The sequence below is a fragment of the Phoca vitulina genome, unplaced genomic scaffold (assembly GCF_004348235.1).
Source record: "Phoca vitulina isolate PV1807 unplaced genomic scaffold, GSC_HSeal_1.0 scaffold3, whole genome shotgun sequence".
Lineage (NCBI taxonomy): Eukaryota > Metazoa > Chordata > Mammalia > Carnivora > Phocidae > Phoca > Phoca vitulina.
The window spans coordinates 78,487,393-78,515,380 of record NW_022589706.1 but is presented as its reverse complement, the minus strand read 5'-3'; the positions used below and the strand labels follow the sequence as shown (position 1 = coordinate 78,515,380).

General features: G+C 37.7%; 1 protein-coding gene across 1 annotated transcript in view; it reads left to right on the top strand.

Annotated features, from left to right (window-relative positions):
• The window catches only part of SLC39A8 (solute carrier family 39 member 8), a 70,994-nt gene that overhangs the window by 31,565 nt on the left and 11,441 nt on the right, over positions 1-27,988 (top strand). Inside the window, exons 3-5 of the mRNA XM_032400902.1 lie at positions 520-689; positions 1,833-1,955; positions 2,623-2,790. Of these exons, the coding sequence (XP_032256793.1) occupies positions 520-689; positions 1,833-1,955; positions 2,623-2,790 (461 nt within the window). The remainder of the gene's footprint in view (positions 1-519; positions 690-1,832; positions 1,956-2,622; positions 2,791-27,988) is intronic.

Genomic DNA, 27,988 nt, shown 5'->3' with positions numbered 1-27,988 from the left:
CACAGGCGCCTGCAGACCAGTGATTATGACAAGCGCAGTGTCTGCAACTCTGGTCACCTTGGAGCTAACCCATACCCACCCATCTCCACCCCAACCCTCCTCCCATCACTTTGTACCTTTTCCCTGAAACTCACACTGCCTCTATATTTCTCTGAAAGGCTGAGTTTTAAACCAGGCTTTGAGCTACAGATGAAAGTAGGTGACTTGGAGCCTGTGGGCCTCAGATGGTTTGTCACTATTCCAGATGTTCTCCGAATTCCTTGCAAGCTATAAAATTCTCTGAGCCTTTGAGTGGTTTAGGGCTGATGACAGTGTAAGCAGTGTTACTATTTATATTTATTATTCTGTATTTGTGTTCACAGTTTTCTGCGTAATTTTCATTGAGAAGATCTTGTTATTTTAAAGAAGTATCTGTTTCAAGCTTTTAAAGAAAAAAATTGTCTCAAGCTTCATGTACAGTAAGACTTCATTTGGCTTCGTTGCTCTGATTAATTTCTACTCTTTCCTTCTGATCTACAGTTTGGGGATATGGACTCCTGTCAGTGACAATTATTAATCTGGCATCTCTCCTCGGATTAATTTTGACTCCATTGATAAAGAAATCTTATTTCCCTAAGATTTTGACCTTTTTCGTGGGTCTGGCTATTGGGACTCTATTTTCAAATGCCATTTTCCAGCTTATTCCAGAGGTAAGGATGCTGGCTCTTTGTTTCTGTGAATAATTGTTTCTTTTAAATGTTTTAGCACTTTGTACATTTTAAGGCTCCATAATTCTCACAGCATTTTATGGTCTGGTTGATAGTGTTGGATAAGAGAAAGCTGAATCACAGCAGATGAAAAAGCTTGTCTCAAGCTACAGGGGATATCAGTGTCAGAGATAAAATTAATATTCTAGGAGGCCAGCCACCAGGACGTGCTCAGACAGCTCTGGGACACCTCTGAGGGCCTTAAAAATTTATTTTGTCTTGCATTTGGCAAATTTAATTTTTCTATGTACTTTTATTATTTATTTATTTTCTAAAGAGCCTACAGTGTCAGATTTACTGAAGATATACCACAAAATGTCCTTAGACATTTACTGCAGCTTTTATTTAAGTTTGTATGTCTTGTCTGTTAGGAAAACCTTGACTCTTTATAATTTCAAACTCTAGCTCTTGCCCTATGTCCTTTAAATAGTAGATTATTTCATTCTCACGTGTGTGTGTGTGTGTGTGTGTGTGTGTATGTGTGTGTGTGAAAGAAATCTTTTCTACTTCATTCTTGGGCCCAGCCCTTGAGTTCTTTACTTTAGGGCCTACTAGGATCCTCTAAGTTTAAAAGGATCTCTCTTGGGAAAACAGTAATCCAAATGGCTTGTCATATTTGCTTTAAAAATTTGAATCTGGGTATGATGGACAAATATATTACTTTTAGAGAAAATGGATTATCAATGTCTCATTTTTCTTCATTACCTAGATCTAATATTATCTATAAAGGGAATCAGTGCTTCACTTTTACTACGAAAAGCTTTCTCTTTCAAGGCAAATATTGCTGAAGGTAGGAAACTATAAGATATGAAACTATCTTATAGCTAGGAAACTATAAGATACTCTGGGGGTTTTATTAATAGAAGTTCCTCTGGTATAAGACTCCTCTGTGATCTCTTACAGTTTAGTTACTTAAGTTTCAGAGTTTTTGTTTTGTGATTTTGGTGGTTAAATTCCCAATATTACCTGATCTGAAGATGGACTTAGAACTTTGGTGAAAATTGTATACTGAAAGATTTCTTATTATTTTTCAGAAGTCAGGTTAAATTACTTGGTTTTACTTGAATTTTTTTTTTTCTCTCTCAGGCATTTGGATTCAATCCCAAAAGTGACAACTATGTTGAGAAGGCAATTGCTGTGTTTGGTGGATTTTACATACTTTTCTTTTTTGAAAGAGTGCTTAAGATGTTATTAAAGACATATGGTCAGGTAAATAGATTTTATTGAAAATGTTTGATGTTTGACCCCTTAAAGCTACTTTATATAGCTTTATAGACAAATAAAGGCAGAAATTTTATTCTTTTTTTTTTTTTTTTTTGAGAGAGAGAGGGCGCAAGCAGAGGGGAAGGACAGGAGAGAGAGAGAGGATCTTAAGCAGACTCCACGCCCAGTGCAGGGTCTGCCACAGGGCTTGATCTCACAACCCTGAGATCATGACTTGAGCTGAAATCAAGAGTCAGATGCTTAACTGACTGAGCCACCCTGGTGCCCCAGGAATTTATTCTTATGATTACGTGAAGCTCAGTTATTAGACATGAATGTGAGGAGAAAGAAAAGTCAATATATTGATAAATATAAGAGAAACGATTGACAGTGTATAATTTGGAATAAGTACCAACAATTTAATGTCAAGAAAAATGTGCACAATTTGTATTCATTCATGTTCATCAAAATAAGAAGGCATATGTACCCTAACATGAAAAAACAATCTAATAAATGAAGATACATTTGTAAATCTAAAAAGATTATATATTGAATAGACATACAAATTTTCTCTTACAAATAAAAAGCACTAAACTCTCTACTTTCTTGTATGTGTGAGCCATCATTTTTTATTCTTATAACCTCCTCTTGCTTTTTAAATTTTTTCATGTAGAATGATCATACCCACTTTAGAAATGATGACTTTGGTCCTTCTCATGAGAAAACTCATCAACCTAAAACGTTACCTGCCATCAATGGTGTGACGTGTTATGCAAATCCGGCTGTCACAGAGCCTAATGGACACATCCATTTTGATAATGTCAGTGTGGTATCTCTACAGGTATGATGATTCCATTTTCTCTTTACTATATTGCATCCTTTATATAATGTGAAGACTTCTGTGAATGCAGCCAAATCAGTATTTTACACACTTGAATGTGTCTGACTTATTTTTGTGTCTGTGAGATATGTGGAATGTAAGTCTATATTCTTTTTCTAATTTTCCTCTGTATATTTACCTGAACAAGTGAGTTAATCAAGAAATTGAGGATTACTGGATCTGAGACTTTATTATTCTCTAAGATTATTTAACTATATGTATGAGTTACTTAGATTTATACAGTGATATGTAGCAAACTTAATCAGAGCATTTCTCTTATTTTGCAATTCTTTCAAGATCCAAAACCAAAGAATCCCTTTGAGTAATTTTGAAACTGTAAGAAAAAAAGATTTGTCAGCTGTTAAAATTGTGTTCATTAATTAATTGATTTAGAATTTGTATCCCCATCTTCTAAATAATGTTAATAGGTATCATTTCTTGAGTGACTATTATATGCCAGGTAGTATGCTAGGCACTTAATTGTTTTATCTCATTTACTTTTATTTTTAATTTTTTAAAAAGATTTTATTTATTTATTTGACACAGAGAGAGAACACAAAAGTAGGGGGAGCAGCTGAGGGAGAAGCAGGCTCCCCACTGAGCAGGGAGCCTGATACAGGACTCGATCCCAGGACCCCGGGATCATGACCTGAGCCGAACGCAGACGCTTAACCGACTGAGCCACCTAGGTGCCCCTCTCGTTTATTCTTTTATAACAATTATTCAAAATAGAGTTTATTTTCTACATATTAGAACTATTTTTGTTTCAAGTGATGGATATCAAACCTAAATTATGTATGCAGAAAGGAGACTTTATGGGAAAGATAGTGGGCTGTCTAATGGAAGAGCCAGGCTATAGGGAAAGTGAGAACCTAGGAACCATTAGAACCATAAGAAGTCCTTGTCTTCCTCCTCCCCATAGCTTAGAGTCATTCTTTCTTTCACTGCGCACTGGCTTCTTCCATAAGTGGGAAACAGCCACTAGCAACTCCTGAGGTTTATGTCTTACATAAAGTTTCAGTCACTAGAAGGAAATTGACCTGACTCTCAGTCCTAATCCAAAATTCCTGGCAAGTGTCTCCTTGGTCTGGCTTGAATTAGATGTCCCCTTCTAGACTAATCTAGAGGGTTGGGCCCTTGTATGGCTTGCAAGAGCATATGGATGGAGTAGAGGAGTGGTTACGAAAAAAGGGTGCTAGGTGACAGTATCATTAGTGTTCACAACAGTTCTCATTTGACAGATGAGGAAAGTGGAACTTCAGATGTTAAATAACTTCCCCAGAGTCACTCAGTTGGTAAATAGTAGAGCCATAAGCTACAAAGTTAAACACACTATAAAAAAGAAAAATTGAAAATAAAATCAAGGAAAGCCAGTTAAGAAAAAACAAAAAGTAGAAAAAAAGATATCTGGAAGAGGTTATTATGGCAAGTGACCTGAATTTCCTTCTGGAAAGAAAACATGATCAGTCATATACTTCACCCCACCTGATTAAGGAACATCTCAAGTGTGTTTGAAGAGGCATTTTTGTGTTAGCACTGAGCTAAGAGAGGAAATTATTTCATGCAATGTAATGAATGATACTTTCAGCCAAGATTTTGCAAAGAATATGAAAATGTTCAAATAGATAATTTCTTACAATAATTATAGCTAACATTTATTAATGCTCAGGGACTCTGCCTAGAATTTTAAACGAATGACCTCCTTGGACCCTCATCATAGCCTAGGAGACAAGTACTGTCATAATTCAGAGACTAGCTTAGAGAGGTTAAATAACAAACCCAAGGAGCTATGTAGCTCCTACATGGCAGAGCTTGGGATCAGCACCAAGGCCATCTGATGCTGAAGCCTGCACGCTTGTGTACCTTGCTGGATTGTCTTCTTCAGGTCATTGTTCTACTAGAATCAAGATGATGACATTAACTCTTAACCTAATAATTATTAATTTTTGTAAGGAAAGAAGATAATTTGGCCCGAGGCCGTTGCTTTCTGAAGACAAATAAATTGAACTGCTCAAAAGTTTGATTTTAGTTTTAAGGGTTTTGGGCTCCTGATTTATGATTTACTATGGCCAGAAGACCATGTTTGTAGTAAATATAAACACCATGACAAAAATGGGATCCTGCACATGATCCTGTTGATGTAATTTAGAAATATCAATTGAAAAGCTATTCTTACTGTACTTCTGGAAGTAATGCTAGTACACAGGCTTTCATTCATTTACCCAATAACCATTTATTGAGTACCTGCTCACTGTCCTAGGCACTGGGGATTCAGAAGCAAATGAATTCTTGTAAAGCTTATAGTTTATTTAATGGACAATATAGAAAAGAGTAAAACTAGAAAATATCACATAACAATAAATACTTTGATGAAAATAAAATATGGTGATGTGGGGGGGGGGCGCCTGGGTGGCTCAGTCAGTTAAGTGTCTGCCTTTGGCTTGGGTCATGATCCCGGGGTCCTGGGATTGAGCCCCGCGTTGGGCTCCCTGCTCCACAGGGAGTCTGCTTCTCCCTCTCCCTCTGCCCCTCCCCCTGCTCAGGCTTGCTCTCTCTCTCTTTCTCTCTCTCTCAAATAAATAAATGGAATCTTTAAAAAAAAATGGTGATGTGGGAGTGACATGTGAGGGCTTCTTTCATCAAGAAAGATCCCTACAGAGATCAGCAGAGAATTGGATAATGAAAAAGAATAGCCAATCATGCAAATATCTGAGAAAAGAATGTTCGAAAATCTTCGAGAATAATCAAATGGGTTATATACAAGGGAACTAGAAGCTAAATGGCTTTGGACTTCCTGACATCAACGCTGGGGACTAATGGCACAATTCTGTTAATATTCTGAATAGAAATGACTGTGGAGGGCACCTGGGTGGCTCAGTCAGTTAAGCGTCCGACTCTTGATTTCGGCTCAGGTCATGATCTCAGGGTCCTGAGATTGAGCCCCGTGTTAGGCTCTATGCTCAACGTGGAGTCTGCTTGAGATTCTCCCTTTCCCTCTGCCCCTCCCCCACCCTGCTTGTGCTCTCTGTCCCTCTAAATAAATGAATAAATAAATAAAATCTTAAAAAAAAGAAATGACTGTGGAATTGTAAACAGTGGTAAACTATCAATCTAGTGAGAGGGTGTAATGAAGCTAGGATTCTGGAAATATACTTCTAGGAATGAGAAGTCCAACTGAAGGCAGAGAAGGTGTGTTCCAGGATGACAGCCATGCACCAGGCCTTGAAATGAGCCGTACAAATAGTCCTGACACTAATTTCTTATCGGGACTATTTTCTGGCTCTTTTGGTTGAAGGCATAGTCTTAAATGAAGAGAGACTTAAACTGAGTAATGTACTGTTATTTTCAGTTTTCTCTTTATATCACATTAAAAAAATTGAAAGAGGTAGAATTTAAGAAATACCATAAAGGTTTAGATATTGCTTTAAGAGGCAGTAGGTAGTGTAATATAAGTGATAGTGATTTTAATAATAAAATTAAAATATTTTCTAATATTTTATATGATAAAAATGACTTAACCTAGATGCCCCCATTATGAGAATTGAACAAGATATGGAAAATTCATGGTTCATTTCTAAGTCCAAGTATTGCCTTAAGAATTTTATTGACGATTCTTGTTGCTATTGCTTCAACACAGTCAAGTTTTTCCAAATTGAAAATAATAAGAAACTATCAAAGAGCAAGTTAAGAAAAGTAGTCTAATTTGACATTCTATCAATAGAATGCAAATTATATGACAATCTAGATGATAACAGCATGATTCTTGATTTTGTTGGAATTTAGAAAGAACAAAAGAATTGTCATAGAATAATGAAAATCCACAACTTAGGGATGTCTTTATTGATACTCATCCAAACAATTCCGGTCCATCACAGAATACTCAGATATGCAACCATATTTAAATTTAGTTGCCTTGGTATTTTGTGTGTGTTCAGTCATATAAAAACCATAGCTTTACGCATTTTAAAAAAATGTATTGCCATGTGAGTGTATTTATGGCCGTAAGAGGATAGAAGATATTTTATTTAACTGTTCTTTAGTTTGATTATATCTTTTAAGTATTTAGACGAATTAGTGGGACTTCCTTAGTAGCCTTGCTCCAGACCCAGTAGATGTTTGGCATCAGAATCCATGGGACTCGCAGGAGTGTGTGTGCGTGTGCGTGGGTGCGTGTGTGCGTGTGTGCGTGGGCACGCGCGCGCACGGGCACACAGGTGCTTGTATGCAGGAGCATGCATATTTCCAGGACAAGCTGGGAGTAACGGGGCAATAGTAAGAAGTCAGTTATGAGGGAAGAAGGGGAAGCCGGTGACTTAGTTAATGCCATGAGGTAATGTTTCACAGCTCACCCACCCTGTGACACTTGTTGCTTTGTTTTTTCTCTCTCTGACGACCATATAACCCTGTGGAGAAGTCATTGCAAAAACTAATGATGTATTGTATGGTGACTAACATAACATAATAAAATTTAAAAAAATAAAAAATAAAAAATAAATAAATAAAAATAAATAAAAAAATAAATGTGGGTGATGGTTCCAAAAAAAAAAAAGAAGTCATTGCAGTACCTGTGCAACCAGATGGGTCTTTCCCGTGTGAATCTACAGCTTCAGAAGGACTGTATTTTTTTTTTTTTAGTTTTCTTTTTTTTTATTATGTTATGTTAATCACCATACATTACATCATTATAGAAGGACTGTATTTTTATTAGGTGTTGATTCCTTAGGCATGTTAGGTACTTGGGAGAGTGGTAGCTTCTCTAGGCCACCAGAGGGACCATCGGGCTTACTTCTCTTGTAGTCTGTAATCAGTCTTTTTCTAAAGGAAACCTCTTGTGCTTTTCTTTAGGAATCAACATCAATAAGTATCAAGTGATAGGCATCACCTTTTTTCCTAATAGAAAAAATACCAGTATCGGCCATTTTTAGAAGTTAACTGTTGTGACTTTTATGTTTAAAACTGAGGTGCAGGGGTAGCGGAATTTAGCTGCAAAATGTGGTGATGTTAGGGACACTTTCTTTGTCAACAACTGACAGGAAGTGATATTCTTTAAATACAGAGAGAACATTTTTGAGATGCTCGGGTCTCCATGAGAGTCTGGTAGATGTTAAATACATTTAATTCATTCATCAAGTATTTACTAAGCACCTAATATGTTCTTGGCACTATTCTAAGTACTGGGTACACATCAATGGGATAGAACAGACAGGCTTTATGTCCTTTCATAACATAAGTAAAATATTGTACTGAAATGTGGAAAGCATTCTTTTTTTTTTTTTATTAAGTATGAGATAGAAAAAACTGATAAGGAAAGGAAGCCCATATGTGTGGGGCTTGTCTACCGGTCTTTGTTCTCGGGTGGTTGGTCTTTCTCCATTCTCGCCCGGAGATGACAAGGGTGGTGTGTATTCCTGCCTGCCCATGTTGGGAGTGAGGTGGGAGCAGAAAGGGACGGGGCACTGTGCAGTTTTGACTTACTACCCCTGTCTTCAGCTCCGCATGTCATTCCAGCCTTCAGTTTGCCTTGTGTCCTTGAAGTGAAAGTCTCTCTGATTCAGTATTCTCAAAGGGTGACTCTCTAGTCATTTGGGGTGGTTGCCTTGCTGCATTGTCTTGGGAGCAAAGATCTGGGGTTCTGATTGCTCCTTAATAAACTTACAATGAATTCTCTTAGTTTTAGTTTCATGCTTCACTTGTCACCTTCAGGGGTACTTGGCGCCTCCTTTCCCTAAACTTCTCTGAAGTTCTTGGCCCCGCATCACTTTGTTTCTTGTTGACTTTTCTCATAGGATGTCAGTTTGGCTGCATCCTCCACTTTTTTATTTTCCAGAATAAATATCTCCATGTTATCATATCATCTCCCATTCTTTCTGTCCCGTGGCATGATGACCCCTTTCTTTCTTTATTTTAAGGAGTTTCAGGAGAGGCTACAGATAAATATATATGTCCAGTCTACTGTATTTCACCAAAAAGCTATTTACTGTTTAAAATCACAGTAGTTATAAAACACCAATCAGTTGCTTCCCTATATGTGGTTATATTAGCTATTAGTTAAAACTGAAAACTACATAAGTAATAAAATGATATAAGAAATGATTTTCATTGATTTTGATCAATTGGTGTTTATGGAAAAGCTGGTTTAGTGGCAGGGAGACAATGCCTCTAGATTGTGGTGAAGGAGAGTTCTGGGGAGGGCTGGGCTGTCAGTGGAATTTGCTCTCACTGGATCCATATCAATGCTTCTTGCCCCATGGGCCATTTTACCTGGCTCTAGTCTTTGTGTTGGAAATGCCACAAAAATTGATGCCTGAATCCTTTCTGAATTTAGCCCACACTTCACTGGTATTAACTCTACTTTTATGCATCTCTAGCAAATGTTTTCAAATTTTCAAGAATATCTCTTCTAAAATCTTTTCATTACTCTGCAAAATTCCCACTCTTACCTTTGCTTCCTTTAGTGAGACGGAGATCTTTCTTTGGAATCTGAGAACTTCGTTGTCTCACCTCCTCTGTTACATCCTGAAAACTGCTGTTTCCTCATCTGCTCTCCACCTTTTCATTTGTGTCAGGACTTGTATCCTTTCTCTTTTTTTAAGGCCAGTTCCTCCAAATGTGCCCATCTTTCCCACAGCTTCTTCCTGTTTCCGTTTACCTTTCCTGAATCTCTCCTTCTCCCCATGTCTACAAACATGCTTGAGTCTTTTCTACCTTAATGTATTCTTTTTTTTCCTGACTGTGCTTCTCCCCAAGATTTTCAACCCTAGTCCTTCCCCACACTGTCCAACTTCTTGAAAGACTAGTTAATACTGACGACTGTGTTAGACATTTTCTTACATATATTAACTCATTTACTCCTTACAGTAACAACCCTATGACACAAGTACAGTTATTATCGCCATGGTAATGATGTGGAAACTGATGTACAGGGAAGTTAAGTAACTTGGCCAAGGTCACACAGATACCAAGTTAGAATTTAAACCCAGACATCCTGATCCATAGGTCCATCTGGTTAACACTTACCCTGTGCTACTCTGCCTATTATTTCCATCTGCTGACTAGTCTTTATGTGCACCTTCCTCTTTTTCATCATTTCGTCAAGTATTTAATCATGTATAAAAAAAAATCAGTACTATTCTCTGAAATTTCCCTTTGGGGTGATACAAGCGATTTTTCTAGACAGTGCACTATATTCTTAACACTCATTCTCATTCTTTTTAAGATGTTCCTGTAGTTTAGCACATATTTGAGTGCTTCTTGTTGGCTGAAGGCTATAAAGGCAGATTTTTCACTGGGAGCCATTCCCTCCCTCTTGGAATTGCTCATTAGGTAGCTTCTGTGATGCTGTACTAACCTTCTCCTGCCATTTTAGCTACTACTTTTCTGGTGCTTTCTCTGAATCTCCTTTTCCTTGAAGGGCAACTGGATGTGGAGGAGGAAGCAAGGGTTTTGAAGTTACATGGGCCAGTGTTCACATCTCAGCAATAAAATGTTCATTGTATGGTTTAGGGACATCAATTAATGTCTCTGAGCCTTTGTTTGCTCTTCTGTTAAATGATGAACAAAACTCCTTAAGCTAATGAATTTTTGTGAAAATTAAATAATTTATTATGAATTTACTGTGTAACAATGTCTGGCACACTGTATGCATGTGATAAATACATATTTCTCTTCTCCCATTTGCCAGTTTTTATCCTTCTCTTTCCTTAGTTTTTACTCATAGTGATCTTATCAAATCCTATCACTTGAACTTTCATTCCTCTAACTTCTAAATCTATATGCTTAATTATTTACACATCATCCTTTACAAGAAGGCTTCTTGTACGAAACCATAAAGGCTTTTCAATCTATTTGCATTTTTCCATTGGGAAGCATAGAGTAACATATGGAGAGGCTAAAACATACAGAATTTCATGCCGTCTCATCTCCATTATTTACCTTTTTAACGGTTTGAGTACTTTTTCTAAAAACTAAAGTTTGATTTTTAAAACTTGAAGACCATCTGATAATAAAGACAAGCTTCTGAATGTAAATGCTTGCAAGTCAGACATTGACTTTCTGTTAAATGGACTAAGAACTTGAAACATTTATTCTTAATGGAGTAAAACTTTAAAGTCTAATTTAATTTGCCATTTGAATGATATTATCAGTTTTTGCACCCCAGATTCTCTATCAGAGTTGTTCAGCTATGCACTTTAAGTCCAGTTGTATCTGTCACACTATGACACATTCAGTTCATTTGAAAGGCCATTCCTAAGGATGTTCCTAAAGGATACCCCTCAGGAGGAACTTAGGGTTATCTGCTGTGACTCCTTAAGTGAGCCAGTCATTTGGACGGTGAGGACACCCCTGATATCACATAGGGAGGCTGGTATCACCACTGACACATTAAATCATAACGAAAGAATGTTGGTACTACCAACTACTTACTAGACCAGCCGAGAGGATCAAATAAGTTAATGTATATAAAAGTGCTTTGAAAGGTAGCCAAACCTGTAGTATTTAATCTATTTGAAAGACAGACAGTTGCTTAAGGGTTTCAGTCAGGGACTACTATGATATCCAGTTGAAAAGGGAAGATATTAGTGTCCTGATAAACATTTAAATAGTTACTATTTTTGTAGAGTTTATAATTTTAATCAATTGATATGTGCTATCAGGTCCATGCAAACATAATTAAAATGTTATGAAATTTGACCTCTGGGTATAACTTGTAGACATTTAGGGCTTTCTTTTCCCTTTGTATATAGATACAAACACTTACAATTTAATTTCTGTTGAATGAATGAATATCTTGAAGTAAAAAGGACAAGAGAGAAAAGAAGTTCAAAGACAAGACTTTCCAAGAGAAGTCTTCTCCATCTCCCTAGAAATTACCAGAGATATCTTGACTAGTTCCTACCCCACATATTGTTTGCCAAAGAATCCTTTAAAATACTCTCAAAAGGTCCTACTCACAGTGGACAGAAGCCTTTTATGAGTTATCAGGATAAGATGCCAAAAAAGTCTTGGTTTTGAATTTGATTTATAAAATGCAGAGTGATACAGAAAACAGAAGATATGTTTGATGTTGGTGGGAAAGAAGGAAAGACAAATTTAATAAAAGTTCCAGTTAGTGTTGGCAAGAGTTTTCTGGGGTTGAAAGACCGAAAATGTGGGCATGAACCTGGGGTATAGAAAAAATTATGGTGTAATTGACAGAAATGAGGCAGTTAGGAAGAGATCCCTGGAAAGGGGGGGCAGGCAGAAAGGAGGATAGATGATTAAATTTTCTCTAAATAAACATTTTTATCAAGACAAACATACAGAAAAGTGAACAGGTCATCATTGTACAGCTCTATAAATTTTTACAAAGTAAATTCGTTCCCTGAACCACCACCTGCACCATGAAAGGACATCACCAGCAATTCAGAAGCCTCCTTTGTCCCCTTTCCAGTGATTATACCCTTTCGTCCCAAAGGGAACTGCTATGCATTCTAACATTATACAGCAGTTTTTCATAAAGTATGTAATCTTTTGTATCTGCCTTCTTTTGCTCAATATTACATTTGTGAAGTTCATTTATGTTGTTGCTCATAGTAGTCATTCGTTCATTTTCATTGCTTTATAGTATTCCACTGTAGGCATAGATCGATCACATCAGTATCATTATAGTGAATTTAACCTTACCATATCTATTCATGCTCTTATATTTTTCATATATATCGATATATCCATACAATATATTGAATTTCACATTTTAAAAACTGAGTGAAAATAGTATTTTGGATGTTTCATTGTGCAACTTGCTTTTTTTGCCCATTATTTTAGTACTTCTATTTCCAGTTCATTCCTTTTAAGTGCATGATGTTACTACTACTTGTTTATCCATTTCCTCTGACATTGATAATTTTTTTTCCCTTTTAGCTTTTTGCTATAACAACAATGCTGCAATGCACATTCTTTTTTTTTTTTAAGAGAGAGGGGTAGAGAGAGGTGGGGGAGGGGCAGAGGGAGAGAGAGAGAGAGAGAATCTTAACTGGGCTCCACATCCAGCGTGGAGCCCATTGCCGGGCTCGATCTCACCACCCGGAGACCATGACCTGAGCCAAAATCAAGAGTCGGATATTTAACTGACTGAACCACCCAGGTGCCCCTGCAATGTACATTCTTATCCATGTCTCATCATGTCTGCGTGTAGAGTTTGTCTAGGGCTGAGGTGGGTGCTAGTGGCATTTCGGGTACAACAATTCTTTGTGTTAAAGTGCCCAGTGCATTGAAGGATATTAAACATTTAAGACTCCCGGGGTGCTATTTGTCAGATGTAGCACTCCAGTCACTAATGACAACGGAAAAATAGCCTCCATTACCCTCACATTTCTAAACGCCCTTGGGTGATATTAGGTAGTTTCTGATTCAGAATCATTGATCTAGAGCTTTTCTCAACTGGAGTTTTGTGAGACAAGTTTTGTGAGACAAAAAAATGATTTAAAGTGATTGTTTTCTCTCATCTTTGAGGATGGTACATAGTATCATTTTACATGCACAGAAGAGAAAATAATTTATTATGCATGATGGATGCCTTAAGGCATTAAGAATTGTCTTGCAGAACATCTGTGAGAAAGATTGGGCTATATAGCTAGACTTGTAAGAAATAGGTCATAGGGTTTGCACATAGATAATTTTATTGAATAACAACAAACTGCTCTCCAAACTGCTATGCTTTTTTTTACATTCTTATCAATAGCAGAAGAGAGTTCACATTTTCTGCACATCTTTAGCAGTACTTGGAAATCTCAGACTAAAAAAAAATTCGTTGCCAATTTTCATGAGTTTGAAATGTTACCTTTTTGTGATTTGTGTTTGTATAATTCCGATTACTGGTGAAGTCAAACATCTCTTAATCTGCTTATTGGTCATAAGTTTATTTTTGTGTTTCCTGTTCAACTATTTCACATATTTTTAGTTGAAGGTTTTTTTATTGATTCACATTTTAAAGAAAAAATTATTCTGATGCTTGTTAAAATGGTGAAGAGGACTTGAGGACTTGATAGCAATACTGGTCCACTCTATAGAGGACGGAGATTGGACTCAACTTGGAATACAGCAAGGGCAGCTGAGGATTTGTAGCTAACGAGCAGAGTGAAGGGCTCAGTGGATAGGAAATCACTAAGAGGCGACATCAAGGGTAGGGGGACTCTCACAAAACTGACTCTGCAGGATTCTTGCTACAACTGGACCCTGCAAGAAGCCCAGGATTGAGGCTTGGTGACAAGAGGACTCAGAGGAACCTGACTGAGGGTTGGTCAAGGAGTCTTTGTCATTTGCAGGCATTTTACGTATGTTCTGGATCCTAATCTTCATTGAGTAAATGGGTTACACATATATTCTCAAAGTCTGTGACTTCTCTGTTCACTTAGTTTGTATTTTATTTTTAAAAAGCTTTAATTTTAATATAGTCAGTATATTAATACTTTCTTCAGGTTTTCTATGCTCTGGTTTTGTTTAAGAAATCTTCCCTTTGCCAAAGTAAAGAAGATACGTTTCCATACTTTCTTCTAAAAATTTAATTTCCCATGTGGAATTTATTTTTGTATATGATAAAAGAAAAAAGATCTAGTTGTTTTTTTTTTTTTCCCTGTATAAATAAGCAGCTGTCTTATCTTCTTTATTGGATAGATCATTTTATCTCTGCCATATATCAAGTTTCTGTATATCAATGTGTCTGTATCTGGGCTTTCTATTCTCTTTTGTTTATCTATATAAAAAAAATTTTGGGCCCAAAGCACACTACCTTAATTATTATAGTTTTTAATAAACATTGACTCTCCTAAGACAAGACTCCTCACCCTGTTTTTTTTTTTTTTTTTTACTGAAACTTACCTTTGTTTTTCCATATCAATATGATTTTTGGGATTTTTATTGACTTTGCATTGAACTTAGAGATCAATTGAGGGACAGCTGACATCTTTATAATATTTCAGATTTTCTTTATTTTGTAATTTCCCTATGAATCTCTTTAAACTTAAATAAATAAAAAGATTTATTCCTAATTATTTTGTAGCGTTGCAGGTATTCTAAGTGATATCCTTTTTCTACTATATTTTTCTTTTTCTTTTTTTTTAAAAGATTTTTATTTTTAAGTAATCTCTACACCCAGTGTGGGGCACAAGCTTACGACCCTGAAATCAAGAGTCGCATACCAACTGAACCCTTCAGGTCCTCCCCTACTATATTTTCTAATTGGTTATTACTGGTATGCAGAAGTGACAAATTTCATATAGTAACTGTATTCTGTAGCATTGCTGACTTCCCTTACTATTTCTTGTGTTTTATTTGCTTATTCTTTTGGATTTTCTATGTAGACATTGAAGAGCAAATAAACACATTTTTTTCTTCTTTTCCAATTGTCCAAAAGACTCTTATTTTTCTTGTCTGATTACATTGGTGAGGATTCCTGAGATAATGCTGAGTAGAAGTTGTGATGGTCAGCATTTTGTCTTGTTTTTTACTTTGATGGGAACGCTTCCAAAATCAGTAGATTGCTTGCTTTAGTGTTTTTTTTAAAATATATATCCTTAATTAGATTAAGAAAATTCCTTCCTTTCAGAAATTTACTAAGTGTTGTTCTCCGTGTTAGATTTTATTGGATTTTTTTCATTTTCTATACTATAACCAAATATGGATAATCTATAACAGTTAATTTTTCTGCCATTAGAATTGAGGAGTCTTCAATCAGGGTGAAAGACTAAATGAATAAATAAGTTATTTTCTCACAAAGATTGTGTCATTTCTGAACTACAGTATTATTCATTAGATGTAATCGATTAGTAACTTTTAAAACTTTGAGTCAGATGGATTTGAGTTTAAATCTGATTCTGACAACTAATCAGGTTACTTTACTTTTCTAAAACTTTATTTGCAAATTGGAAAGATCTCTACCAGTCAGGATTATTACTAGGATTAAATGAAATATTTTAAAAGTAATGAATAAGTATAGGTATGCAGTAAATATTAAATCGTATTACTACTACTACCACAGTATCAAATATCACCATGTTCCAGAGGAGCAATGGGGATTAAATGAGAGTAACAGTGGACAGCATTGTGTGTGAACTCAAAGCCACAAAGTCCTTTAGTTCAATGGCCGAGTATTGAGCAGCTCTTAAAAGGAGACTTGGTACAAAGTTGTGGGATCATATCCCAGGTTTATAAGCACATGTCAAGTGGAAAGAGGAGAGCATTTTATACATTTTATCTTCTGTGAAGATATGGTCAGAAAACATTTTAAAGATTCAAAAATAGATGGCTTACTTCAATGCAGGAGCAATTTATATCTAAGAGTTATATTAATGAAGGTTTCTAGAATAGAGGAGGAGAGCAGAGTTTTCATGACAGTTTGCAGAGAACAAAACCAGGTAGCAAGTTTGAATAAAGGATCTGGAGGCAGTTGACTTGAATTTTCATGTTGATTGGCTTACCTTTCAGAAAAAAATTTCCCAAAGTCAAGTTCATTAGAAGAGACTTTGGTGGACAAAGTCCTGTATACTAGGCAATGCTATATTCAGGAACATTAGAGAGAAAAAGTGGAAGAAAATGGCCAGGGGCTGGGGTGGATGGGGTGGTGCCATGTTTCCATCTGTGAATGAAGAAACCTTGTGGGTCCCCAGTATCTAGTAGATCCTCCTTGATAAGGTGTGTCTTTGTTTACATTAACCCAGCACAGGGTAAATACTGAAGGAGAATAATAGATCAGTGTCCACAGTAGCGAGTTTATCTGAAGATAGAGAACTGATGTGGGGTGGGGAGAGAAAATTTTGGAAAAAGATTCAAGAAAGAGGAGATTGGGAGGATCTGCCCTGATGGCTGGAACAATGGGCAACGAGACAGTTCTGAGGGATATTTAGAAGTGGCGCCAAATGTGTGCTGAATAACTTCTTCCTCAGTGTTTTTGAAAGGCTTTGGAAAAGAATACATACATTTTCAATGCTTCTGAAGCCAGAGATAGCTACTTTTGGAGGCACTAATATGCTTCAGTTTGCTGTAAGGATAGGAAAGGCCAGATTTAATAAGTACAGAAAAAGACTAGAAAAGTGAACTATTTCAAGGAGTTTGTCATTGAAGGGAAGAACAAGATTTGGGAAATCCAAGGGAGATTTCATACAGGAAGGAAAGCTGAGTGGACAGAAGAGAATGGAAGTCATAGGAAGAATATCTGTTGGAGCAAATTCCTAGAAAAGAAATGAAGAGGGAATAAGAACACAGGTGGAGCTGTTGATCATGAAAAGGAGAAGGGGTCCTATTCTAAGATGGAGGGGAAGGTGGAGAAAGTGTCTGTGGATAGAGGAGAAGGAGTGTGTGTCAGATGGCTTCCATCTTGGGCAAGTGGGAAGTAGCGGTGAAAGAGTGTGGGGTTGGGGAAAAATGCAAAAGGTTTGGACTGGACTCCGTTAATGTGGTGATTGTAATAGATTGCTGAGCAGAAAGGCAGAATTTTCAGGCTTGAGCCTGTGTCCTTACTTTCAGGGATGGACATGTTGGCCTTTACAGCCTTGTGTGGAGCCCACAAGCTTGGGCGCCACTCTGCAGAGATGTGAAACAGAGAGAGCAATAATCCGTCTGGGTAGAGTCCCTCACTATTGCAGACAGGGAGAATGGCATGCCTGTTACCTTTGGAGGGCTGGAGGGTTCAGGGAGACAGGCGATCACATATGAAAGTAGCTTGCTCCTATGTTGAAGTTCCAGAAACCTTATTTTGTACTCCATCTCCTGGAAGGCTGTTTCTGCACAGATTTTTCTTTTCTCTTGTCTCTGAAACATAGTCAGTGTCAGGGAGAGCAACCCATTAATACGCATGTCAGATTTCTATTACTTGTCACTCCTGAATTATTCACAGCAAGGACAGTGATGGTGGTAGTTGGTGTTGTGATGGTGGTGGTACTGATCATGTGCAGGGAGTATACTCAGTACTTAGCAAACATTATTCATGTACGATCTCGATTGGTAGGTGTGATGATCTCCATTTTCACAGATGAGGAAATTGAGTTTCAGAGAGGTCAGAATTTACTTGAACTTAGATCAGTCACGCTCAAAGTTCTTTGAACAGAGCTAAGTAGCTTCCTGATTCACATGCTTCTCATCAACTAAAATGACTACTTTTAATGAAATCCAAATGTAAATACATTTTTGTGAGAAAAAAAATTCTTATCTACTTGACAGGCATCTACCATGTACTTGGTACTCCTTAAAGGTACTTATAGACACGTGAAAAATAGTTAGAATACCATGTGACGAGTGCTGTAGCAGAGGTGTACACAGGTGCCGGGAAAGATGTGCCACATGTCAGGGTGGGAAGTGATGCAAGTGATGTGAGGATGGATGTTTTCCTGAGAAGAGGATGCTTGTACATCTTGAAGGACGGGCGGGAGTTTACTAGGTAAATAAGATTTTACGAGATGGTAACCAAGTTGCAGAGGATACTTCCTATTATTTTTAAACATTTGGCCATTTAAATTTTTGAAAAATTGAGGGAAGTGTGCCTATAGGGCATTCTTAATCATTCCCCTTAGGAATCTGTTTGATGAAGCGCATTAACTTTTTTTTTTTTTTAAAGATTTTTATTTATTTATTTGACAGAGAGAGACACAGGGAGGGAGGGAACACAAGCAGGGGGAGTGGGAGAGGGAGAAGCAGGCTTCCCGCGGAGCAGGGAGCCCGATGCGGGGCTCGATCCCAGGACCCTGGGACCATGACCAGAGCAGAAGGCAGACTCTTAGTGACTGAGCCACCCAGGCGCCCCAAGCGCATTAACTTTTGCAACAGAAGAATATACATACTCACCAATTATTACATACAATTTAAAGGGGTTCATGAACCCACTGAAGTGCTTCTGTAACCTCTCAGCTAGTCCTCTGTGATGTAGAGAGATACATCAGAGAGAAAAAAGAAAAATGTCTAGGGGTAGGAGTAGGTAGCACTTATAGTAGGTGCTTTACAGCTATTATTATGCTTGATTCTTACAACAGCCCTGTAAAATAGGTATTAAATTAATTTATGCATGAGTAACTTAAGACTCTTAAGTCACTCACTCAAGTTCATCCAGATAATAAATGGCAAAGCTATGATGAAATCCCCTCCCGGGATCCTGAGTCTCAAGTCCATGTTCCTTCCACACACGTGAGACTAACTTCCTGATGGGAACATTGCTGTAATCAGTTTCGATTCCTAACAACTAATTTACATGGACATAGGGTATGTGCTATGGTGAGCGCTGTGAATTGTGTAAGACTGATGAATCACAGACTTGTACCCCTGAAACAAATAATACATTATATGTTAATAATAATAAAAAAACCCAATTAACTTACAGGTGAACTTCCATATAACCTGTAGTGAGTTGAGGATTGCCTGCATAGTGAAATCTCCTTAATTTTGACTCTATTAATCTAGTCATAGCTAATGAATTATGATTTGCCATATTTTGTTTATATGCTGGACTATATGCTGGGCTGCAGAGTATCTTGGCAGCATCTATAAAAATTGCTTTTGAACAATTTGTAGGCAAGATGCACCTAAGGTTTTTAAGTTATCTAAAGAAATAATAACCAAGTTGTTATTATGTAATTGATATGCTACATTAGTCTTATCCATGCAATGTGGCCAGTTTGCTTAAGGACCTCTACCCACCCCCCACCATGCTTGCTGTGGGAGCCATTTGTTGGTGTGAGTTCTAGAAAGCAATAATAGTGTATTTATCTAAACATGCTCTATACTAAATGGCTTTCACTAATCAAGCAGGACTTACCCCTATTTAGAAGAATTAGTGAGGTTTTACTCAATTAGGCTTGATGTCAAGTTAATTTTCCCCCTGTTAGTATAATGAAGAATTGCTATGTTGCTCTGTCATACATTCTGATTGATAAAAAAAATTGAGAATGAATGCCAACACATTTTTCTTTTGATAAATGAGGAAAAAATATAAGAGGTTCAAGTAAATTATTCTGGACATCAGAAAGTTGTTTAATTCTATTGTGTGGGAAGCCCAGTTGCAAAGGAGCATAAGCAATGGAAGAATTTAAATACATATTCTATTGCTGGTGTGTCATTAACATCAGCTTTTTCAAAAATTTTTTAAAGGTTGCATTATAAAAGATGTTCATGTCATAAATACTGGACTTGCCAACATTGGCCTCTGTCTTTTCTTTGACTTCTGCTATTTGCTCATTTGAAAATATTTATAAAATACTATATTCTTTACATGCTACATCATGCCGTTTGGGAATAATGGATCAAGACCTGGTAAGTAATTTTTACTTACATGGATTGCATGCTGGAAAATTTGCCAAAGCTTGAGTTGTTCTATTATAATAAATAGAATTTACATCCCAGAGAGAAGCACTTGGGGAGGTAGAATTTATTCTATATTCAGTTATTCCAGGTTATATTTATTCCATATATTTCAAAATAAATATCTTAAATTAGAAAGATTACAAAGTGAAAGCATCTTGCAAATGAAGTGTGGTCTTGCCAAAATGTTTTTTGAGTTTGACGGTACTACACTATAGAGTATTAGCAGGTTGTTACACACACACACACACACACACACACACACACACACACTCATCTGGAGATATTTGTCTGTTTGTCTCTCTGTTCATATCTATTCAGTTTTATGTCTGAGGCACATGTCCAGATCAAAAACATCACTTTTAGATAGTAGGAAGGGAAAAATGAAGGGGGAGAATCGGAGGGGGAGACGAACCATGAGAGACTCTGGACTCTGAGAAACAAACTGAGGGTTCTAGAGGGGATGGGGGTGGGGGGATGGGTTAGCCTGGTGATGGGTATTAAAGAGGGCACGTATTGAATGGAGCACTGGGTGTTATACGTAAACAATGAATCCTGGAACACTACATCAAAAACTAATGATGGAATGTATGGTGATTAACATAACATAAAAAAAATATCACTTTTGTAACTATTAATACTTCACTGATAATCTTAGTGAATAAAAAAATATTTGGAGGTAGTTTGAAGACTGAATTAGGTGCTCACTTTTAACAAATGTACCAAGTTAGAGTCAGATCATTGATTAGGTGGTGAAATTTGATTTTACTATGTGCCTGCTTTTTAGATAGGAGATTTCAGTCTCTTTCTGAGGGTCTCATTCCAATTAAGTGAATAACTCATTTATTTTAGTTAAGTGGTGACTTTCTCCTGTCTAACTTTGCTCGCCCTGTTAATTAGTGGACCAATTGATTCAGATGTATTATAAGTTTTGAGTTCTTATCAGTAGAAAGGAGACAGCCCAATGTGTGAGCCCAGTTATTTTTAAAAAGGTTGGGAAATTATTTCTTTTTATTTCTGTTATCAGGTATCAGAGTATTAAAAGTAAAGAACAAAATTTATTTTATTGAATCTTCTTCATAGGAATACCAAATTGCTTAATGAAAATGACTTTATTTAACCTTTATAGCAACTTAGTGAAAGCTCACTAAAGTTCAAAAAAGTTCTATAGCTGAGAAAACACTAATAAAGATTATCTTTGCAGGTTCAGTAAACCTTGCAGGTCTCTGGTCTGATGCTTTCTAGTTCATCTGCTTTAATTACTAGGTTATAAAGTATGTATCAGAAAAACCAAAGTGAGGGGTCATCATTAATAGTTTTCTAGGCTGCTAAACAAATACTTAAATCTAGAGATAGTTTTACTTTTACGGAAGTAAAATTGCAAAAATCCTTTACTGGGAAGAAATAGTCCCCATTTTCTCTGGATTCTTTATATTTTTTGTGACTTTGACCAGAATTTCAGAGTCATGCAACTTTCATGTTAATATAATAATGGCAGTCTTTCTTTAAAAAAAAGATTTATTTATTTACTTGAGAGAGAGAGGGGCAGAGGGAGAGAGAATCTCAAGCATTCTCTGTACTGGGCGCGGAGCCCACTGCGGGGCTCTATCCCAGGAGTCTTGAGATCACGACCTGGGCTGAAATCAAGACTCGGAAGCTTAACCAACTGAGCCATCAAGGCGCCCCAAGAATGGCAATTTTAAATCGGGACTTTTGTGGTAATATTTCATGTTCTGAATGACATTCTAGTCTATAGGTCAAATCATTGAAGCTGTATTAAAGGGCAGGAGATGGTATTCATTTATTCATCCTGTCATTCACTCACTTGTCACGTGTGCTGTGATCACCTGCCCAGTGCCAGGCTCTGTTCTATGCTCTGTTAACACTGTGGCAAGTTAGAAAATGTTCCTGCTTTCCGGCACTCTTTTTTATTCCAGGGGTCTCACAGTTCAATGTCCTAGGGTTGCACATGATGTTGAGGAAATTAAAATGTGGTGGTGTGATGATGTCTGCGTGGCTACTTTAGTAGTTTGGGTGGCCAGGGACACATTTAAGCTAAAATCTGAACCAGAAGAAGCAGCTATCGATGCAAAGATGAGAGAGAAGAAGGTCATGGCTGAGGGAACAGCCCGCACAGGTCTCTAGGGTGGGAAAGCTTTTGGTGGGTTTTAGGAATAGAGAGAAGGTCAGAGTAGCTACAGCACAGTGGATGCTGGTAAAAAAGACACTGGAGAAAATTCAAGATGTGATTCTTTCTTCAAGTTTTACTGTATTCTAACATTTAAATATATCAATCATCTCAAATAGGTGCCTGGAAGGGCAGTAAAAAATTTCCATCCATAATGCGGTCTGTAAACAACAGACGGTGGATTTGAAAGTCCAAGGATGGTGTCTTTTCCCCTCAATGACTGGAAGTATTTTCAGTGCATATGAAGTGTTAGCAAACCTCAGAACACCAGCTTAGTGTGTTCTACTCAAAACCAGAGGTACTTGAATCACTGGTATCTAACAAGGTGGAGGCTGGCGACAGCAATAAAATAATCCATTATTGTAGTAACAAACTACTGAACTCAGAAATTCTTATCTGAAAAACTCAGTTCTTTTGAGCAATCTCTGGTTTTTATTGCATGAGCTTAGGAGCCAAATCATGTGGGTTCGAGTCCTGGCTTTTTCCATTGTTAGTTTTGTGGTTTTGGTCAAGTCCTTTCCTGTAGTATTCTCATTACTTCATCTGTGATTAGGGTATTAGAAGTACTCATCTCATGTCATTCAGGAGAGTGCCTTGCAAACAGTAAGTACTCCACAGTGTTCATTGCCTTTGTTGCTACTACTCTTATTTTTATGCCCCCTTCTCCAACAATCTTCTGAAAAATGTGTCAGTCTCCCAAAGTGAGATGCAAGATGGCTGCTGATAAAAATCTTCTGCCTTTTAATGGTCCCTGGGATGGAGGTGGGAGCACTCTGAGATCTGTTGGCGAGAATGTCATTCCCGCATTCCACTTCTCCACTCGGTTTAGCAAAACAAGCCCCCATTCCCCATCATTTATTTAAAGAACACACTTACTGAACACCTACTAATGTTAAACTCTGGGCTGAAATGAAAACAAATCCTTGTCCTCCAGGAGCTTTTGATCTGCCTCCACAACTTTTAGTCACAAAGAATTGGCAAAGAAACAGAAGACAACAGAAACACTTCTGCACTTGTAGAGTTTTCTAATGTAGCTGAACCAATTTAGAATTGATGAACGAACATTCATCAGTGCACACCCTTTTCAACGTTGTGTGTAAGTGTCCATGTGTTTGCTCTTTGGCGAGATTGGAATGGATGCTTCACATGACAACGATTTGTGAGCCTGTTGTGAGAGAAAATGTACTTTGACTATTATTACACCTTAACTTCTTCAGACAACAAGTATTCAGAATGCCTGCAGCAGTGCTAGATACCGGCGAACAGGGGCGAACAAGAAAGAAGATAAAATTCCTCATCTGCTAGAGATGACGGCCATGCCTGCTTGGCATAAGTGTTAAAACCTGTCTCTACTCTTTTTTAGAGGTATAACTTTGGGTGTATTATTTAACCTCTTCATACCTCAGTTTTCTCATCTGTAAAATGGGCATAATAACCACGTTGGGAAGAGTAAATAACTTGTACTACTAATGTTGTCATTATTACTGTTCTGGGCCAGTGAGTATGTCCTGTATCTTCCATGCTCAGTTCCCCACTATAAAACTTCTTAAACTGGTGAGCAAATCTTCAGAGTGTCATAGTGACATCTTTAAGAGGGAACGAGGTCCTGCTACCCTTATCCCCTGTGCATTCCCACTCCTCACTTTCCAAATATGAAGTAGAGATACTCCCTGTTTTCCTGAACTACTGAGATATAGACTGGGTTGCTGGCTGCCCCCTCACAGAGAGCAGCTTTTGATTTCTGACTCTCTGGTGCTCATTTTCCTTTCGACCCCCGACCAATTGCCTATTTCCTAACACCTCCTCTAGGGTCCTAGTTACCTGCTTGGTCACAGTGACCGCAGTTAGCCCTTGCTCTCATCCCTCCTGCCATCTTTACTTCTTTGTCTCTTTTCACTTTTCTCAAGCTTCTTGCCCTAAGGGGCTTGCATTTCTAGATCTTCTCTGCCAATCAGAGAGCACTCCTTCATCTTTTGAAGGCTGGTTAATCAATCATTTGTATTACATTAGGTGGAATCTTCTACATTTCAGTTCTTTTGACATAACTTGTGTCTAACGTAATTACACAACGGGCAGCTCCCACATGGGGCTGGTTCCTCTACCACACCCCATCCTACCCCTCTTTCCTTGTCTGAACTATTCTGGAAGTTCTGATGCTGAGCAATGTAGATATTCCTGGATTTTGGGAACACTACTTTTCAAGAGCCCAGCAACGTTCTCCAGCTTACTTTAAAACTTAACCAGTTTCCTGGTGCCTCCTGACTCCCTTTAAGACTTCTCAGTAACAACGAGAGTTGTGGGGCTGGGGCACATATTATACAGGCTTTTTATAAGAAATGATATCCTGCTTCCCGAACGTATCAGAGAGCATTAACGCTATCCCCATCTGTCGTAGCAGTAGGCAACCTTTTAGAGTGGTGTAAATGGTCCATTAGGATAACTGCAAATACTTATTAGTGTATACTTTAAATTCCATTGGCAAAATAGTAGCATATTTCTTGAAAACCTGTCAGATTTCTCCTAAGTAATTTTTGTCAAGACGGTAAAATGATATGGTCCCAAGCTGAAAATGAAAGGCAATTATTTCAACTCCTAAACACCAAAACAACTTTACTCACATTCCACTGAAGGGATGGAGGGAAAGGAAACAATTTTCAAGGTTTCTGGAAATTGTTATTTTCCTGTTAATGGTTATTTTCATTAGTGAGGGGAGTTTTGGAAATAGGTATGAGATTTTCCTAAAACAAAATGACTAGAGACTAAGCACATTTGAATTATGTTTGGTTGCATACATTAAAGATAAAATTGATTTCTTCTTTCTTATATGAAGTTTCATTTTGGTTATAGTGATCTGAGACTGACTTTTCTGGGCCAGAGGAAGGACAAAGGAACCACCAGCTATAAAGTACATCAAGATTACTACAAAATACAGTCATAAAAGCAAAGCCCACTAAATTTTTACATTTGCTATTTTTAAAATTTATTTTTATTTTTTATTTTTAGAGAGGGAGGGAGAGAGAGAGGCAGAGGGAAAGGGAGAGAGAGAGAGAGAGAATCTTAAGCAGGCTCCACCCCAGTACGGAGCCCGATGTGGGGCTGGATCTCACGACCCTGAGATCATGACCTGAGTTGAAATCAAGAGTGGGTGAGCCACCCCGGCACACCTAAAATTTTACATTTGTATGGCACCTTTAACTCATTATGATATCTTTATATGTATTTAATCCTTTTTGTAATTTTCCCATTAAGATATATTTGATGGTATATGTAGAGTCTGTGAGCATTCTGTGTGGAAAGAGCATTAGACTTTAAATCAGTCATGTTCTTTCCAGAAAGAGGTGGCACATTCAACTAAGGATAAATAATAAATAGGAAAGGGAAAATTTACAAAACTTTGAGCAAGGTGTAAGTGAGCTACAAGGGAGAGTGCAGTAAAACTGGGACTTGGAATAGTGGAGCTATGAGTAATCTTATCAAGCTAAGAATAATCAAAGGGAAAAGGGAAGGAAGAAGTTACTAGAACCTAGGAGATAGTTTTGTACAGATAAGCACTGTACTTGGAACAGTGATCTTTAATTAGGGACATAGCTAGCTCAAGTTACCGAGGAGCTCAGGAATAAGTACCTTGGTCTCCCTCTCATCTTTCCCTCCAATTTTATGTTAGAGTTCTTTGTTTGGAACCAACTAGAAGCCAGGAACATGGGAGCCCTTTGACACAGTTGATACTGGTCTCCTAGAGCAGAGAACTGGAAAAAGAAGGGTGGAAAGTGGATCTGGAAGGGGAAATGAAAGATACCTGGTATACTCCATTCCTTTTTTTCTGTCAGCCTCCACTCTTTCCCTTCATCTGGGTGAAAAATGCATGTCCCCAACACAGAGACTGCATGAATCCCCATCAACTACTGTGTGGTGTATCATCCCTGTGTGATAGCAATTCAGTAATATGCAATCTAGAACTAAAATGTTGGCCGCCACCAGTATTCTTCATATAAATACCAAGGGACGGAGATAGGGAGAAGAGATGCAATTAAGGAATATAAACTTAAATAATAGCTAGTCCTAGCTTCTGTAGATGGTTATAAGGCCTATGCTGGTAATTATAGCTGCCTCCTTCCACTAAACCTTCTGTATTTAACTCACTGTCTGGTATCACCTTGCCTGGTAAGGTCCTTTTCCAATTGTGGTGACCCAGACCTTCATTCCTGCCAGATCTGAGTCCTTGGTGGTCTGGTCTTCACTGGGTTGTTGCTCTTCTTCCTTGACGAGGATCACTAGAAGGGGAGTATAAGAAGTGCCCCACTAAATTTCCTGAGTTCCAACATTGTTTTTATCTTTATTCTGTAGCAAAAACTCAGGTTTTCCTGATCATTGGGTGCCATTATCCTAGACAATATAGTGACTTCCTCATCTACCTATGGTTTATGGATATAAAGAACCTTAAATTTCCTGGGGTTAATCTCCACTTCCAATGAATCGGAAAATGACCATGTTTTCTGGTGGATGAATTATTCCTTTGGACATTAGGACCTTCAGACTCACCAAGTCTAAGGTTTTGGGGACAGAAAGCAAGAATCCTTCAGGTGAGTTATTAGGTGTAAACATGAAATGGGCCACCCTAACCTCCACTGGACCTGTGCATCCTTATAGCAGTGATAGTCCCATATATTTGGTATAAGGCATATGTCTTCATTCTATGGGCAGAGCTCCAATCTTTCAGGATTTTATCTCTTGGCTTACACTTTAGCTGAGCCTTCACTAGGGCATTCCACAATTCTATCAGGCTATTTCTTCTATGAAGGGGAAAGTGATATGACATGTGAATTCTAAGGATTGAGCCAATTGTCTCACTTGCTTTGCTGCAAAATGGTTTGGAGACAATTTATATAGGTTATCTTGGCTATATATCAGGCATACTATAAATCCATGAATGATGATGCTAGCAGAAACACTGAAAGCAGGGAAGGCATATTACATATGTCTATCTTTCTGAGTCCAAAGAGTACCTCCTTATGATGGGAGGGGTCATCCTGCCTCTGCATATAGCCAGCTGGGCCTTCACATCCCATTGGGTGATGATGCCTCTTTGGAGGTTCAGCATCAATCCTGGTTTTTGACAGGCTGGACCTTCTTCGGTGCAAGCCAGATCAACCCTGGCTAGAAGAAGAGAATGCTGAGCTGTGAATAGTCACCATCCCCACTATTCTGACCCCTTTGTTTATGGGTCCATTAAATTAGGATGGCTAATGAAAGATACCAAGTGATGTTTACAGTTAGATCTTCTTGTTCACTTTATTATTGAGACTACCCTCTGTGATGATCTCTCATGAGAACATCTTCACACTCTATGCCTTTTATAAGAGGTCCATCTGTATATTTCTGTCCAGATCTCCTTGCCACCAATGTCCAACTGTGGTTTTTGGAAGTTTCTGACAACCTAGCCAACTTCCTAGCACCCAGCCACCAGTTAGTATAGATCTATATCTCAGTCATTTCTTTTACATGAATTTTAACACTAGACCTGAAAGTTCTGCCCATGTGCTATATATATTTCCTTTGGTAAGGTGTCTGTTAAGGTGTTTGGGCCATTTTAAAATCAGGTTGTTTTCTTATTGTTTAGTTTTAAGAGTTCTGTATATATTTTAATAGTTCTCT